This window comes from Gorilla gorilla, chromosome X (assembly GCF_029281585.2).
Source record: "Gorilla gorilla gorilla isolate KB3781 chromosome X, NHGRI_mGorGor1-v2.1_pri, whole genome shotgun sequence".
Lineage (NCBI taxonomy): Eukaryota > Metazoa > Chordata > Mammalia > Primates > Hominidae > Gorilla > Gorilla gorilla.
Window position 1 is genome coordinate 164,028,072 of NC_073247.2, and position 16,437 is coordinate 164,044,508.

The following is a 16,437-nucleotide window of genomic DNA, read 5'->3' on the forward strand; positions in this document are numbered from 1 at the left end:
CTCTATATTTTAAAATTATATTGGATCCTTTATTTATGGCAAATACAACTCTAATATTTGTGCTTTTTATGATTAACCAAGTCTAATTTTGTCATAATTTTTTTCTTTACAGCTTTATTTTAGGTTAGGGGATACATGTGCAGGTTTGTTATGTAGGTAAATTGTATGTCATGAGGGTTGGTGTACAGATATTTCGTCACCCAGGTAATAAGCATAGTACCCAAAAGGTAATTTTCCTATACTCACCCTCCTTCCACACTCTACCCTCAAGTAGGCCCTGGTGTTTATTGTTCCCTTCTTTGTGTCCATGTGTACTCAATGTTCAGCTCCCACTTATAAGTGAGAACACATAGTATTTGGCTTATTGTTCCTGTGTTAGTTTGCTCAGGATAATAAGCCTCCAGCTGCATCCATGTTGCTGCAACTGACATGATCTCGTTCTTTTTTATGACTGCATAGTATTCCATGGTGTATATGTACCACATTTCTTTTATCTAATCCACTTTAATGAGCATTTAGGTTGATTCCATGTCTTTCCTATTATGAAGAGTGCTGCAATGAACATATGCATACATGTGTCTTTATGATAGAATGAGTTATATTCCTTTGGATATATATCCAATAATGGGATGCCTGGGTCAAATAGTAATTCCATTTTAAGTTCTTTGAGAAATCACTGAACTACTTTCCACAATGGCTGAACTAATTTACATTCCCACCAGCAGTGTATGAGATAGTTGTAGGTGTGCAGCATTATTTCTGAGCTCTGTATTCTGTTCTCTGCAACCTGACCAGCAGCTGTTATAATTTGACTTTTTAATAATAGCCATTCGGACTGATATGAGATGGTATCTCATTGTGGTTTTGATTTGCATTTCTCTAATGATAAGTGATGTTCAGCATTTTTTCATATGCTTGTTTGCCACAAAAAAATGTCTTCTTTTGAGGAGTGTCTGTTCATGTCTGTTGCCTATTTTTTAATTGGGTTGTTTTTTGCTTGTGAATTTGTTTAGGTTCCTTATAGATGCTGGATATTAGACCCTTGTTAGATGCATACCTTACAAATATTTTCTTCCATTCTGTAGATTGTCTGTTTACTCCCTTGATAGTTTCTTTTGCTGTGCAGAAGCTCTTTCATTTTATTAGGTCTCATTTGTCAATTTTTGGTTTTGTTGCAATTGCTTTTCATGTCTTCATCATGAAATCTTTGCCAGGTCCTATGTCTAGAATGATATTTTCTAGATTATCTTCCAGGGTTTTTGTAGCTTTAGGTTTGACATGTAAGTCTTTAATCCACCTTCCCAGCACCATTTATTGAATAGGGATTTCTTTCCCCATTGCTTGTTTTTGTCAATGCTGTGAAAGATCAGATGTTTGTAGGTCTGTGGCATTATTTCTGGGCTCTCTATTCGGTTCCCTTGGTCTAGGTGTCTATTTCTGTACCGGTACCATGCTGTTTTGGTTACTATAGCCCCATAGTATAGTTTGAAGTCAGGTAGTGTGATGTCTCTAGCTTTGTTCTTTTTGCTTAGGATTACCTTGGCTATTTGGGCTCTTTTGGGGTTCCATATACATTTTAAAATAGTTTTTTTCTAGTTCAGTAAAGAATGTCATTGGTAGTTTGATAAGAATATCATTGAATCTGTAAATTGCTTTTGGAAGTACAGCCATTTTAACAATATTGATTCTTCCTATCCATGTGCATGGAATTTTTTTCATTTGTTTGTGTCATCTCTGATTTCTTTGAGCAGTGTGTTGTAATGCTTATTGTAGAGCTCTCTCACCACCCTGGTTAGCTGCATTCACAGGTATTTTACTCTTTTATGGCTATCGTGAATGGGATTGTGTTTTTGATTTGGCTCTCAGCTTGGATGTTGTTGGTGTATGATGCTACTGATTTTTGTACATTCATTTTGTATCCTGAAACTTTGCCGAAGTTTTAAAATCAGATCAAGGAGCTTTTGGGCAGAGACTTTTCTGGGTATAGAATCATATTGTCTGCAAACAGAGATAGTTAGACTCCCTATCTTCTGATTGGTATGCCTTTTATATCTTTCTCTTGCTTGATTGCTCTGGCTAGGACTTCAGTACCATGTTGAATAGGCGTAGTGAGAGAGGGCATCCATGTCTTGTTCTGCCTTTCAAGGAGAATGCTTCCAGCTTTTGCCCATTCAGTGTGCTGTTGGCTATGGGTTTTTTCATAGATAGTCCTTATTATTTTGAAGTATGTTCCTTCAATGCCTAGTTTGGGTGGTGGCTTATACCTGCAGTCCTTCATTTTAATGAAATAATGTTGATTTTTATCAAAAGGCTTTTATGCATCTACTGAGATAATTATGTGTGTTTTTGTTTTTAGTTCTACTTATGTGGTGAATCACATTTATTAATTTGCATGTGCTGAACCAACCTTGCATCCCAGGCATAAAGTCTACTTGATCATGGTGGATTCAATTTTTGATATGCTACTGGATTTGGTTTGCTACATTTTATTGAGGATTTTTGCATCTACATTCCTCAAGGATATAGACCACAAGTTTTCTTTTTTGTTGTGTACCAGGTTTTGGTATCAGGATGATGCTGGTCTCACAGAATGAGTTAGGGAGGAGTCCCTCCTCCTCAATTATTTGGAATAGTTGCAGTAGGAATGGTACCAGTTCTTCTTTATACATCTGGTAGAATTTGGCTGTGAATTAATTTGTTCCTAGACTTTTTCGGATTGGTAGGCTTTTTTTTACTGATTCAATTTTGGAACTTGTTATTGGTCTGTTCAGGGATTCAATTTCTTCCTGGTTCAGTCTTAGGAAGTCGCAAGTTTCCAGGAATTTATCCATTTCTTCTAGGTTTTCTAGTTTGTATGCATAGAGATGTTCATAGTAGTCTCTGAGGGTTTTCTGTATTTCTCTGGGGTCAGCAGTAACATGTTCTTTGTGATTTCTGATTGTGTTTATTTGGATCTTCTCTTTTTTTCTGTATTAGAATAACTAGCGGTCTATCCATCTTATTCATTCTTTCAAAGAACACACTCCTGGACTTAATCTTTTGTATGTTTTTTTGCATCTCAATTTCCTTCAGTTCAGCTCTGATTTTTGTTATTTCTTGTCTTTTGCTAGCTTTGGGGTTGGTTGCCTCTTGGTTCTCTATTTCCTCTAGGTGTGACATTAGGTTGTTAATTTGAGATCTGTGTAACTTTTTGACTTGGGCATTTAGTACTATAAACTTCCCTCTTAACACTCTTTAGCCATGTCCCAGAGATTCTGGTATTTGTATCTTTGTTCTCATTACTTTCAAGAAATTTCTTTATTTCTGCCTTAATTTCATTATTTACCCAAAACACATGCAGAAGAATACAACCTTAATATTTGGGCCATGCTTTTAGTAGTATCATGCCTCAAAAGTATTAATTGCACTGGGCTTGGAGGAAAGTAAAGAAAAAAAATGTTTCTAATTCAAGAAACAGAAACCAGGTGTGGTGGCCCACAACTGTAATACCAATACTTTGGGAGGTCAATGTGGGAAGATCTTTTGAGGTCAGGAGTTTGAGATCAGCCTGGGCAAGACAGTGAGACCCTATGCCTAAAAAATAATTTTAAAAATCAGCCGCGTGTGGTGGCTTATACCTGTAGTCCCAGCTACTCAGGAGGCTCAGGCAGGAGGATCATGTGATCATGTGAGCCCAGGAGTTTGAAAGTTTGAAGTTACAGTGAGCTATGATCACATCACTGCATTCCAGCCTGGGTAGCAGAGTAAGACCACGTCTTTTAAAAAAAAAAAAAAAAGAAAGAAAGAAAGAAAGAAAACATGCAGTGATTGTATTGCCTCTTTACTAAAACCAAGCACTTCACTCTGCTTTTTCAGGTAGGATTTCTTGGCCTACTCCTTGACATAATTACTAAAAACTAGGCTATCTGGTTTTCTAAGCATCAACAGGATGCTAACAAACCATTGTAAAGAGGACACGGGACGTAAGAACTAACACTGGCTGGGCACAGTGGCTCATACTGGGAGGCTGAGGTGGGCGGATCACAAGGTCAGGGGTTCGAAACCAGCCTGACCAACATGGTGAAACCCCGTCTCTACTAAAAATACAAAAATTAGCTGGGCGTGGTGGCATGTGCCTGTAATCCCAGCTACTCCGGAGGCTGAGGCAGGAGAATGGCTTGAACCCAGGACACGGAAGTTGCAGTAAGCTGAGATCGCGCCATTGCACTCCAGCCTGGGGGAAGAGCGAGACTCCGTCTCAAAAAAAAAAAAAAAAAATCGAATGAATATAATGAACATGTGCTTAAGAATTTTTTGTGGTTTTTTTTTTGTCTGTTTGTTTGCTTTAGAGATAGAGTCTCACTGTGTGGCCATGGCTGGCCTTTAACTCCTGGGCTCAAGAGATCCTTCTGTATCAGCCACCCAAGTAGCTGGGACTACAGGCATGTGCCATGGCATGCAACCGTGAATTTTCTTTATGATGACCAAAAGTCACAAAGAAATGGGACTATTCTGTTTAAAAAAAAATCCTTGTTTAGGGTTATAAGAAAATATGCAATACATTTTTAGAAAACTATATTATCAGAGTTAAAATGTAAAAGGCTTTAACACTTGAAGTGGTAAGGTTAATTTATTTAGAACCTTCATCTTATTTAGAATCTATCATGGCCCAGTGAAATGAAATACATGAGGAGTTAACAAAACAGAACTGGTTTTATTTTCCATTTTGGAAGAAAGAACAAAAAGAGTCTTATATACCAAGATTCTAAGGACATACAAGCCCAGTTCTGCAGCCTCAGCCCCAGAGATTACTGTAAAAATGCTGATATAAGATGAAAAGACTCAGAGTACATTAAGATAATCAACACTGCAAAAATAATTAGGAATACTTTCTACTTCAAGATGCATGCTTCCAAGAATATAGGACAATAGCCAAATGTAAAACAAAAAAAAAGTCACTACCAAGGAATAAAATACCTTGTGTAATATTGAAATATTGCAGGGCTAAGAGGTCATTTCTAGTAATGATATTCCTTGGATTAGAAGGGATTTTAAAGTCTAAAAGGAGTTCAACATTGCTGAACACAGTTTGGTGGCAGAAAGACTAAGAAATAAGGCTAGCAAGGTGGGTAGAAGCTGGGTCCTAATGGGTTTTATAAAATCATGTTAAAGAGTTTGTACCTTATTGTAGGGACAACAGAAAACCATGAAAGGGCTCTAAATAGGGTAGGTATGGTCAAACATGCATTACAGAAAAAAATAGTTACAGAGTGGAGGTTAGTTTGGATGGAAACAAGATTTTAGGAAGTAAGACAAGGTTCGCACAGTGGTCCAAGTGGGAGACAACATCAGATTAAACTAGGGTGCTAGCAGAAAAGTTGGAAAAAAGTAGATGAATCCAAGAGATATGGGAGGTAGAAATGACAAATCTTGCTGATTGATTCGATCTGGAGAGTAAAGGGTAGAAAACTGGCAAAAATGATTCCAAGTTTCTGACTTGAGCAACTGGGTACACAGTGGTACCACTGACTGAAACAGGAAAAAAATGGAAGAGGAATATTTTTGTCTGTTTGTTGTTTGTTTTGTTATGTTTGTTCTTTAGGGCGGGGGAGGGAGATGAAGATAATTAAATACATTGGACATGCTTAGTTTAAGAAGTGTGTGGAATAGCCAAGTGGGCATGTTCAGTAGACAGTTGGATATAGAAGTCTGACATTCAAGAGAAGTCTGGAATGAAGATTGAGATGGGAGTCATTGGCATTTACATATATAAGGTAACTACATCATAGAAATGGATTACATCACTCAGGGGATCTGTAGGGTAAGAAGTGTGCCTAGAACAAAACAAGGAAAAACACAAACACCTGAGGGGTGAACAAAAGAAGACTAAAAAGGATCTTTATATCACAAAGGTCTTTGATGTACCTGTGTAGTATTGTGGAAAATATTGCAGAAAGCATAGTCATAAAAGTATAAAGAAAACCAGATGTAGTATTTATTATTGGTATAATACTATTCTCGGATCCCTTTACTGGGCCAGTGAAATCATCCTGCAGCTACTTTGGAAAATTACTATCTGTTGAAGGGAGTCGCCTCACCTAAAATATCTGGAAGACTATGCCTTTCTCCAGGGAATCCACAGGCAAAGACTAATTGAGGTGAGAGTACACAAGCTTGGGTCCCTTGCCTCAAAGTAGGACAAATCTTTTAGTGCCATTTATGCCCCACTTCTCCTCATGAGGTCAAATTGAGGCTACACCTTTGCTTTACTTCTTCTCTTTCCCTATCTTCCTTCCCTTACTTCCTTACAGGTTTCTGTTGAAAGTGACCTCTCAATAAATCATTTGCTCAATAATCCTTGTTTCATACTCTGTTTCCAGAGAACCCAATCAAAACACCAGAGAATTATAGTGTCTCTGAAGCCAAAAAGAATTATTATTAAACTATATATTTATATTTTATGCATGTTTCTACATGTATTTTTATTTCATAATAAAATGAAGTTAAGGATGGAGAAGTCAACAATATTGGAACGTAAGAACAGAGAAGTGTTCATTTCAGCAACAGAACGAACATTGGCCATCTTGGCTGCAGAAGCTGCCTTAGAGTCTGGGGTTGGAAGTCAGATGGCAGCAAGTGAATGAAAGGGTGAGAGGTAAATAGATGCAATGAAGCATACCACTCCTTCAAGAAATATGGCTATGAAGGGGAGCAAATAATTAAGGCAGTATCTGGAGGGAAGATTTTTAAATTTAAGATGAGTGATTCCTAAACATTATCATGTTTAAATGCTATTGAGCCACACAGCCAATAAAAAGGAAAAGGTTGAAGATCTAAGAGAGGAGAGAGAAAATTGAGGGCAAAAGAACTATTTTTAAGATATTACAGAGGTGATTCAAGCCTGGGCCAGGGTGTTGTCTAAGAAAAAGAAACTTCGAGATCTCTTTCTACTTTGAGAGTCTGAGCCTATGACTTTTTTCTAAATATAATGTAATGTGTAAGTATCAGAGACCAGAGTACTTGGGTTCATCTGGGGGAAAACATCAGAAGTTTTGGTCTGAGGCAAACATTTATCACAGTCTTCTTTCATCCTAAGAGTTAGGGGTTCTTACCCGCCAATGTCCTGCTTCACAAAGTCCCCAGGTTCTTGTCGTCTTGATTCCCCTTGACCAGTGGTTCCAGGGAGAATATTAATCAGGAAAAGAATCCCAAGGCTGGTCATGTAACAGTGACTCGTTTGTGTGATTATCATCTTCTTAGGCACAAACTTGGAGAGACCTGTGAGATTCACAGTTTAGATAAGGGATAAGAGGTAGAGAGTGGAAAACAAAAGGAGAGAGGAGAAAGAGGTAAAAAAGAGAGAAAGAGATGTTATTAAACTCTATTAGAGCCATTTAACTTCTCTAGTGTCTAGTTACTCAGTGCTTAATTCAACAGTCCCCTTTTCCCAGCTTGTCAATGCCACCAAAATCGCCCCCAATATACCCTTCTCCTAAATATACCAGAGCCCATCCAAGAAAGGATGCATAGTGTAGCACAAACAGCCCTAAGTCAGTAATCAGGAGTCTGAGGTTACTGCAACTCTCTTTCCTTGGCTTCACCCTATGTGATTAGGTGAATCACAGAACTTCCCTCAGCTTGGGTTACCTCTTATAATCTAAGATCTTAAAAATATTCTCTCATGTCTTCATTGTATTTCCCTCCAATTCCCTGTTTGATCTTTAGTGTTACAAAGTCCTTTGCCTTGGTTAACTGTGTAATATCGTAGAGAATCCTACTATCCTAGTATATTAAGACCTGGAGTCTTTTTATAGCATTTTTGGGATTGATTCTCATCTTCATAGAGTTAAACAATTTTCCAAAAGATTAAATGGCCTGAAGTGGATAGACTGTTTCCTCTAAATTAGGTTGAGAAAATACTGAATAATGAGACATCATGGCTCTTGAACAAGAATGCAGTATTTCCCCATAAAGAGATATTTGAAAGCAAACTTGTTCCTTTAGATAGGGGACACAACAAAAAGAGAAATCCAAGCCTACTTCCTGACACTGAAATCTCTAAGAGGTCAGCAAATTATACTGGTGATAGAACTAGTGATATGGAGTTCCCTATAAGGAAGGCTGTTTTATGAACCCTGGATCAGTGGAGATTTACCCAAGACATGGGGTTAAGAAAGCAACCAATAAAGTGATGGTTACTTGCTACCTCTAATTTGTGTGGCTTCTTTGATTATGAGACACTGAGAACTTGAAGGAGACCTAACTCTGACCCAACAACATACCCTTTTTCAGTCATATCAGTGAATTAATTTTCAGAGAAAATGGAGGGATATATAACTGGTTTTTTTTCCAAGAAAGCTTATACAAGAGACCAATATGTAAAACAGATACACATTAAGGAGCTATTCTGGTCGGTGAGATTAAGAACAAAAGTCCTTTTAAATTCACCCCACACGCCTCAAAAAAGCAGCCACTGGATCTATATTAAGCTGTCTTCATGAATCTGGTATAGGCATTTGAAAAACTACAACAATGGAGAAGATAGACTTCTGACATGATGAAGTGTCAACATTAGAGACAGAGATAATCATAGTATTAGATTGCACCATATGAAATTGCCAATATTTCCCAATTTTGGTTTTACCAAAGAAAGCAATTTCTTAGGGTCAACCTAATATAAGAGCTGTGACATCCATGCTTCATGAACAATAAAAGAGCTGATGGACATTTTACAGGAGTATACAGGAATGGTATGGTTCAGAAAACCATAGTGTATGAGTAAGAAAAGATAGTGCATGATCAGACAACTCCGAGCACAAGTAACTTCCATGGTAAGGGCAGTAACCATGATATATGCTCAAACATTCACAGTGCTTTAGCAGACCTTAATGTTATGTAATCATATGACAAGAATTAATGTTCAGATAATCACGATACATGAATTGACAACTACTCTACAGGAACAGAGACACTTGGGCTAGGATATGAAGTTCAAATCATAGAAATAATCCATGGAACATAAGACATAGCCATGATGCATGCTTAGAAAACATGAGTCCATGAGTAACAATCCTGGATGTAGGAGAAGATGGCCATGCTGTGTAAACAAAGAGATCCATAGTGTGTGTTCAGCTATGCTATTCTACTATATCACTATGGGTTATGTTTAAATTATCATGGTAGATAAGCAGCAAACTATCATATTAAGAATAGATGGCAATTACATAGAATTAAATGCCCATGATTTGAAAAGAGAAAACTAAGACATATACTATGATACACAAAAAAGACAACAGCATTACATGAAATCATAACTAAATAAAATGTCTGTGACAGTGAAACAAAGAGCCTTCAAAAATGATCACACATCCATGTGGCTGGAGTCAAATACAGTATATGCATAGACAAAAATGATATACATGAAGAAGCATTTGGTACATCAATTCTTAACCATGATAAATGCACACAGAATATATGTATCATAGCAACCATACTATAGGAATTAAGTGAAATGGTTTAGGAGCAGACTGAAGTGCTATGGAATTAGATTACCATGGTGCAGGAACAGAAAAGGTCATGGTCCATGAGTAGGCAGACATGGTCAAAAAATTTTCACTGTAGCAGAAAGGTAAGATATAGTTGCAAGTGACCATAGTGAAGAATTGATATCCTTTGGGTAATGATGATGACAGTGAATAAATAGCTTTTTGTAGTGTACGAACACACAAATATAACGCACACATCCATGGTGAATAAAATGAAAATTACAGTGAAGGAACATCATACGAACATTCAGACAACCATGATGTACAAGCAGAAGGTAAAACCTATTGCTGATTTTAATCAAGAAGTCAGGCTATGTTGCAAAAGTAGACAACCATAGTGTATGCTTATATAAGTACAGTACATAAAAAAAAAATGTCCTGTGAGTTTACAGTCAACCATGGCACAAATGCAGATGCCTTTGGTAGGAGCAGATTGGCTATGAAACAGGAGGAGACAACTCTTGTGCAAACTCAGATAATCACGGTGTTAGAAGAGATTATCCATGATACATGAACACAAAATCATGACACGTGCTCAGGCCATTATAATATGTAACTGCATGGCCAAATTAGCAAATGATTACCAACCAATTCACCCTACTAAAGAGCTAAAGGAAGGTACAAGGAACAAACAAATAGACGAAAATATCATTTATAAACTGATGACTTGCAAATTAATATCTTCATTCCAGATATTACCTCGAATCCATATATGTACTAGATATGGATTCCAGGAGATAACACATATCTTAAACTCATATCGTAACTCACAAGTAAAACTTAAACCCAGGTTAGGTTTAAGATACCTCTCACAAAACTCTGTACCTAAATGTCTGAGAGGCATCTTAAACATAACATTTTCAGATGTGAAGTTCAGATATCCACCCCCACACACATATGTAGACCTGGTCCTGTGCAGTATTTCCCATCTCAAGTAATAGTGACTCTGCACTTCCATTTGCTCTGATTAAAACTCTAATGTCATTCTTGACTCCCCTTTAACCTTCAAACCACACATCTGATCTATTAACAAGTCTCACTGGCATTCCATTCAAAAGGAAATATATCCAAATTAAAGCCATTGATCATTACCTCTGTTGCTACCACTCTAGCTTGTCATCTCTTGTCAAGATCATTGTAAAAGCTTCTTAACTGGTTTTGCTGCCTCTGTCCTTGCTCCCCTAGAGTCTGTTCCCTACACAGTGGGCAGAGGGAACTTTTAAAGTGCTAAGGCAGATAATTTCTTCCCCCTGCTCATAATCCTCCCATTTCTTCCCATTTCAAAAGCCTCAGTCTCTTAGCATTTTTTGAGAATATATTATATTATTAACTCTAGTCACCATGTTGTACAAGAAACCTCTTGGACTTATTCCTCTTATATAACTGAAATTTTGTATCCTTGGGCCAACATCTACCCACCCCAGACCATACCTTCCAGCCCCTGGTAACCACCATTCTACTCTCTGCTTCTATGAAATCACCTTTTTTAGATTAATCCACATATAAGTGGCATCATGAGATAGCTGTCTTTCTCTGTATGCCTTATTTCACTTAACATAATGTACTATAGGTTCATCCATGTTGTCACAAATGACAAGATTTCACTCTTTTTGAAGGCTGAATCATATTCCATTGTGTATGTATACCACATTTTCTTTATCCATTAATGCATTAATGGACATTTAGGTTGATTTCATATCTTGGTTATTGTGCATAATGCTGCATTAACATGGAAGTGCATATATCTCTTCAACATACTAATTTAATATCCTTTGGATATATAACCAGTAGTGAGATTGCTGAATCACGTAACTCTATATTTAATTTTTTTTTTTTTTTTTTTTGAGACAGAGTCTCGCTCTGTCGCCCAGGCTGGAGTGCAGTGGCGTGATCTCGGCTCACTGCAAGCTCTGCCTCCTGGGTTCACGCCATTCTCCTGCCTCAGCCTCCCAAGTAGCTGGGACTACAGGCACCCACCACCACGCCCAGCTAATTTTTTGTATTTGTAGTAGAGACGGGGTTTCACCGTATTAGCCAGGATGGTCTCGACCTCCTGACCTTGTGATCCGCCCATCTCGGCCTCCCAAAGTGCTGGGATTACAGGTGTGAGCCACCGCGCTAGGCCCTATTTTTAATTTTTTTTGAGAGAACTCCACATTGTTTTCCATAATGGCTGTGCTAATTTGCATTCCCACCAACAGTGTGTGAAGGTCCCTTTTCTCCACATCCTCTCTAACATGATTGGTCTTTTTGATAATGCCCAGTCTAACAGGTGTGAGGTGATTTACATTTCCTTTAAGATTAGTGATATTGAGAATTTTATCATATACCTATTGGCCACTTGTATGTGTCACCATAAAAATTATAACTACATGAGAGAATGCATATGCTAATTAGCTGGATTTAGTCATTCCACAATGTGTATACACCTTGAAACATCATGTTGTACATGGTAAATGCATGCAATTTTTATCTGTCAATTAATAAATAAATAAATATATGATCTACAAGGTCCTACATGATCTGATCTCCAAATAGCTGGCTAGTCTCATCCCCTACTACCCTCCCGTCTCACACACTCCACTTCAGCCACTGTGGCCTCCTTCGCTGCTCATGAAATATGTCAGGTATGCTCCTGCACCAGGGCCTTTGCATCTGCTATCCCCTCTACCTGGGATGTTCTTCCATCCAATTTTCATATAATTTGTTCCCTCACTTCCTTCATAGTGTTATTAAAATATCATCTTTTCATTGAGGGCTTCCCTGGCCACCCTATCTAAAATTTCAAGCCTTCCACACATTCCTCATACATCCTATACAGTTGTCTGCCCTATTTTTCTTCCTTTGTGTCTAAAAGGAAGAAAAATTGCTTGTTTCTCAGATAGAAAAGCTCAATGTGGATGAGGATTTTGGTTTTTTTTAATTCAAAGATATATGCCCAATGCATAGAAGAATATCTGACAAATAATGAGTACTTAATAAATACTGAATAAATGAATGGTATTGTAACTAAGTCACATTCCTAAATGAGGAAAATTGGTTAAGAAGGATAAGGTGTAGGATGGGCTTTGGAACCTGCCAGACTGAAAGGTTACTGGGCACTACCAAATACTAGTTGTGTTAGGCTTTAATGACCTACTTCTTCAATAAAAAATGGGGATAACATCCATCTTGTAAAGGCTGTAAATATTATATAAGATAACAAACTTAAAATGCCTAGTTAAACACCTGCTACTGGGATAAGTCTTCTGATAAGTCTTGTCCAAAGACAAATTCATTTTATCACATTTGAGCACCTGCTATGTACAAGGTACCAATACAACCAATTATTCTATTGGAATTCCTAAAACTTCTTTATTTCAGTACCTAGAAACCACCAGATACTGACATTATGCTTACAAATGTCCCTGTTTGGATGACATGAGGACTGTCTGCCAGAACTTTACCTGAACAAAGTCATTCCACGTGTTGTTACCCAGATACTACAAAGCCAACTCTGTCATTTGTCACAACTTGTCACCAGAGTTTCATTTAAGGTCATCTAATTCCACCTAGCCTCAAAGCACTGTCATTCATAAAGGTTTTCAAGACAAAAACATCTTAGTTTCAATTCTGGATATACCACATAGAAATTTGAAATTTGGCAGGTTATTTGACTCAATATTCTAATCCAAATAATGGATTAATTAATCCATTTTTGTTATAAGAATTAAATAATCTAATTCATATGTAGCATTAGCCTTAAGCTTGACATATAGTAAATTTTGGTCACTGTAAACTACAGGTCTATTATTTGACCTCTTTTCCTCCAATGAGCCTCAGCTCTACCCTAATCCATTTGTCCCTTCCATGGCCATATCCTAAGACTTGTCATTACAAGTCCATGATCTCGAATCACTCTCTGACCACATATTTCCAACATTTTTCATCTAGCGCCTTCATACTGTCAATTCTTCTACCCACATCCACCCATTCCACCCCACTCCACGGATTTCTAATCTACTGATCTTACAATCTTAGAATTGCTCATCATCATCTTCATGTTCTCATTTCCTTTCTTACCCTGCTTGGATAACATACATAGTCCATAATTAAAATCAGTATAATCATTCTCTGGTATACACCCTGAATACACTTGTATCTCTCATACTGTACTGTACCTGCCTGGAAAAACATAAACCTTGGTCAAATCCAACTCTCCATCTACAAATAAGCACCTTAATATATCTGGAAAAATCTGCATAATGCCTGACTGGCCTCTCTTTAAAAATTTTCTTCAACATACTTCAATGTCCCACGATCCTTTTGCACTTGCCAAACCAATTCACTCTCCCACTCTCAAGAGATAATATTTTACTTTCTTTTCTCTCTGGGAGAATAACTCTTCTCCCAGAATCTCTGCAAATAGCTTTGCTTCTTATTTTACCAAGCAATCAAAAGACCATGTGCTCTTCTTCCTAATATCAACTATACCAACCTACCAGAATGTCAGCCATATACTTTAACCTTTTCCCTGTTACCAGGAGTGTCTGCTCCTATCTAATGCAAGCACCCCCACATGTGCCCTGGGTCCCATTTCCTGTCTCCTGGTCAAATGTATTATTTGGTTATTGTCTCATCTCTCCCACACTTGTCAGTTTGTCCCTCTATACTGGCTCATTCCTTGCAGCATAAAAGTGATGCGATATCATCGATCATTTTGAAAAAAAAATCATCCCTTGACCTGACATTCCTCCAACCCTTTCTCAATTTTTCTGCCTGCCTTTTATGGTAACCCATTTCAATAATTATCTCTATCTCAACTTCCTCTACAATCATTCCCTTATACTATCTATATCAATCAAGTATTTTCATCTATCACTCCACTGAATCCACTCTTAGTATTAATTCATTCAAAATTTATGGAGTATCATCTATGTACCAGGCACCATTCTAAGTGCTAGGAATACAGCAGTGAACAAAACAGCCAAAAAGTGAATCAATGAAGAAAAACAAGAACACGGGACCAAGGACTCTTCCCTTACATATCAAAGCCATCCCTATCCGATCCATATCCATACCTTGATTTCTCTCTTCCATGCCCTATATTCAAACTATCAGCTTATCTTGTTGATTTTGGAACAGACCCAGACTCTGACCACTTCTCAATACTTTCATTGCCCCCTAGCTGTTCAAAACCACCCCCATGACTGCAATGAATGGCTAACTTATCTCTCTGCTGCAACTCTTGCCCCCTTATAGTCCATTCTCTGGACAGCAGTCAGAATGAGGGGTTTTTAGAAAAAAATAGATATATAAGTCAGACTCACTCTCTTCTCAAACTTTCCTAGTGGATATTTTCGGAATCCTAAGTACTTGCCATGACCTATAAGAATCTACTTTATTTGACCACTGGCTACCTCTAAAACCTCACCTCTTTCTACTTTCGGTCTCCCCTACTCATACCAATTCACACTTGTTTTCCTAATATTCCTTGAAAACACCCAGCCTTAAGGGACTTTGTACTTGCTCTTTCCTCTGTCATAAATGCTTTTCCCATATATCTCTTTGCCTCCTTATCCAATTCCACTTTCTTATGGGATATATAACTACGCAAAATTACATTATGTACTTACTTATTTCCATTTCTCCCACTGGATATAAGCTTCATTAGTGCAGGAACTTAACTCTAACTCTGGGCCATAGAGTAGAGCCTAGCACATGACTGTTACTCAATAAAATATTTGTTGGAAAAAAAGAGTGAATTTTTTCATGAGTTCATGCTCACACAACTCTGGGCATCCTTTTCTTCTCAGAGGTATAATCTCAAGACTATGCTACTTTTCTAAAACCTTTCCCCCATGCCCTTTCAATCCTTCATTTTATGGAAAACAAATTATTCTATGCTCTCAACTTTTTAAAGGAAAACTTTTCTGTTTTCTTTGCCTTAAATAAATTGGGCTTTATATTATAAACACTACTTCATTAACTTTCCCCGAAGTGTGGCATGTGCATACTCCCATATATTATGCAACTGAGAGACAAGATGAGAACTATCTTATTTTTTCAATGCCACGTTGAAACCATCTCTCATCTATGCATGTGCACCACAGTCCTTCTTATTTGAGGTTCATGCCTCCTATCTGTATCACTCTCTGCCTTTCAATCTTACGTCTGCCTCCTTGAAGCCTCCCGACATTGATTCGGAAACTATGCTCAGTTCATACTTCTATCTTATTGTGGCTTTTCTGTATACTATTTTTTCTTCAACTTTTATTTTAAGTTCCAGGGTACATGTGCAGGATGTGCAGGTGTGTTACATAGGTAAACATGTGCCATGATAGTTTGCTGCACAGATCAACCCATCACCTAAGTATTAAGCCCAGAATTCATTAGGTATTCTTGATGCTCTTCTTCCCCCAACCCACTGTGGAGAGGCCCCAGTGTATATTGTTCCTCCCCATGTGTGCAATGAACATACACGTGTATGTATCTTTATAATAAAGTGATTTGTATTCCTTTAGGTATATACCCAGAAGTGGGATTGCTGGGTCAAATGGTATTTCTGTTTCTAGATCTTTGAGGAATTGCCACACTGTCTTCCACAGTGGTTGAATTAATTACGTTCCCATCAGCAGTGTAAAAGTATTCCTTTTCCTCTGCAACTTTGCCAACATCTATTGTTTCTTGACTTTTTAATAATCGCCATTCTGACTGGCGTAAGATGGCATCTCAAAGTGTAGTTTTGATTTGCATTTCTCTTTTTTTATTATTATTATGCTTTAACTTCTAGGATACATGTGCACAACGTGCAGGATTGTTACATATGTATACATGTGTCGTGTTGGTTTGCTGCACCCATTAACTCGTTATTTACATTAGGTATTTCTCCCAATGCTATCCCTCCCCCATCCCCCCACCCTACAACAGGCCC

The 16,437-nt window shown here is 37.7% G+C and overlaps 1 protein-coding gene across 1 annotated transcript in view; it reads right to left on the minus strand.

The window, feature by feature from the left end:
* Positions 1–16,437, minus strand: part of GABRA3 (gamma-aminobutyric acid type A receptor subunit alpha3) — a 274,967-nt gene that overhangs the window by 183,436 nt on the left and 75,094 nt on the right. Inside the window, exon 2 of the mRNA XM_019019216.4 lies at positions 7,092–7,257. Coding sequence (XP_018874761.1) covers positions 7,092–7,231 — 140 coding nt within the window. The 5' untranslated portion in view covers positions 7,232–7,257. The remainder of the gene's footprint in view (positions 1–7,091; positions 7,258–16,437) is intronic.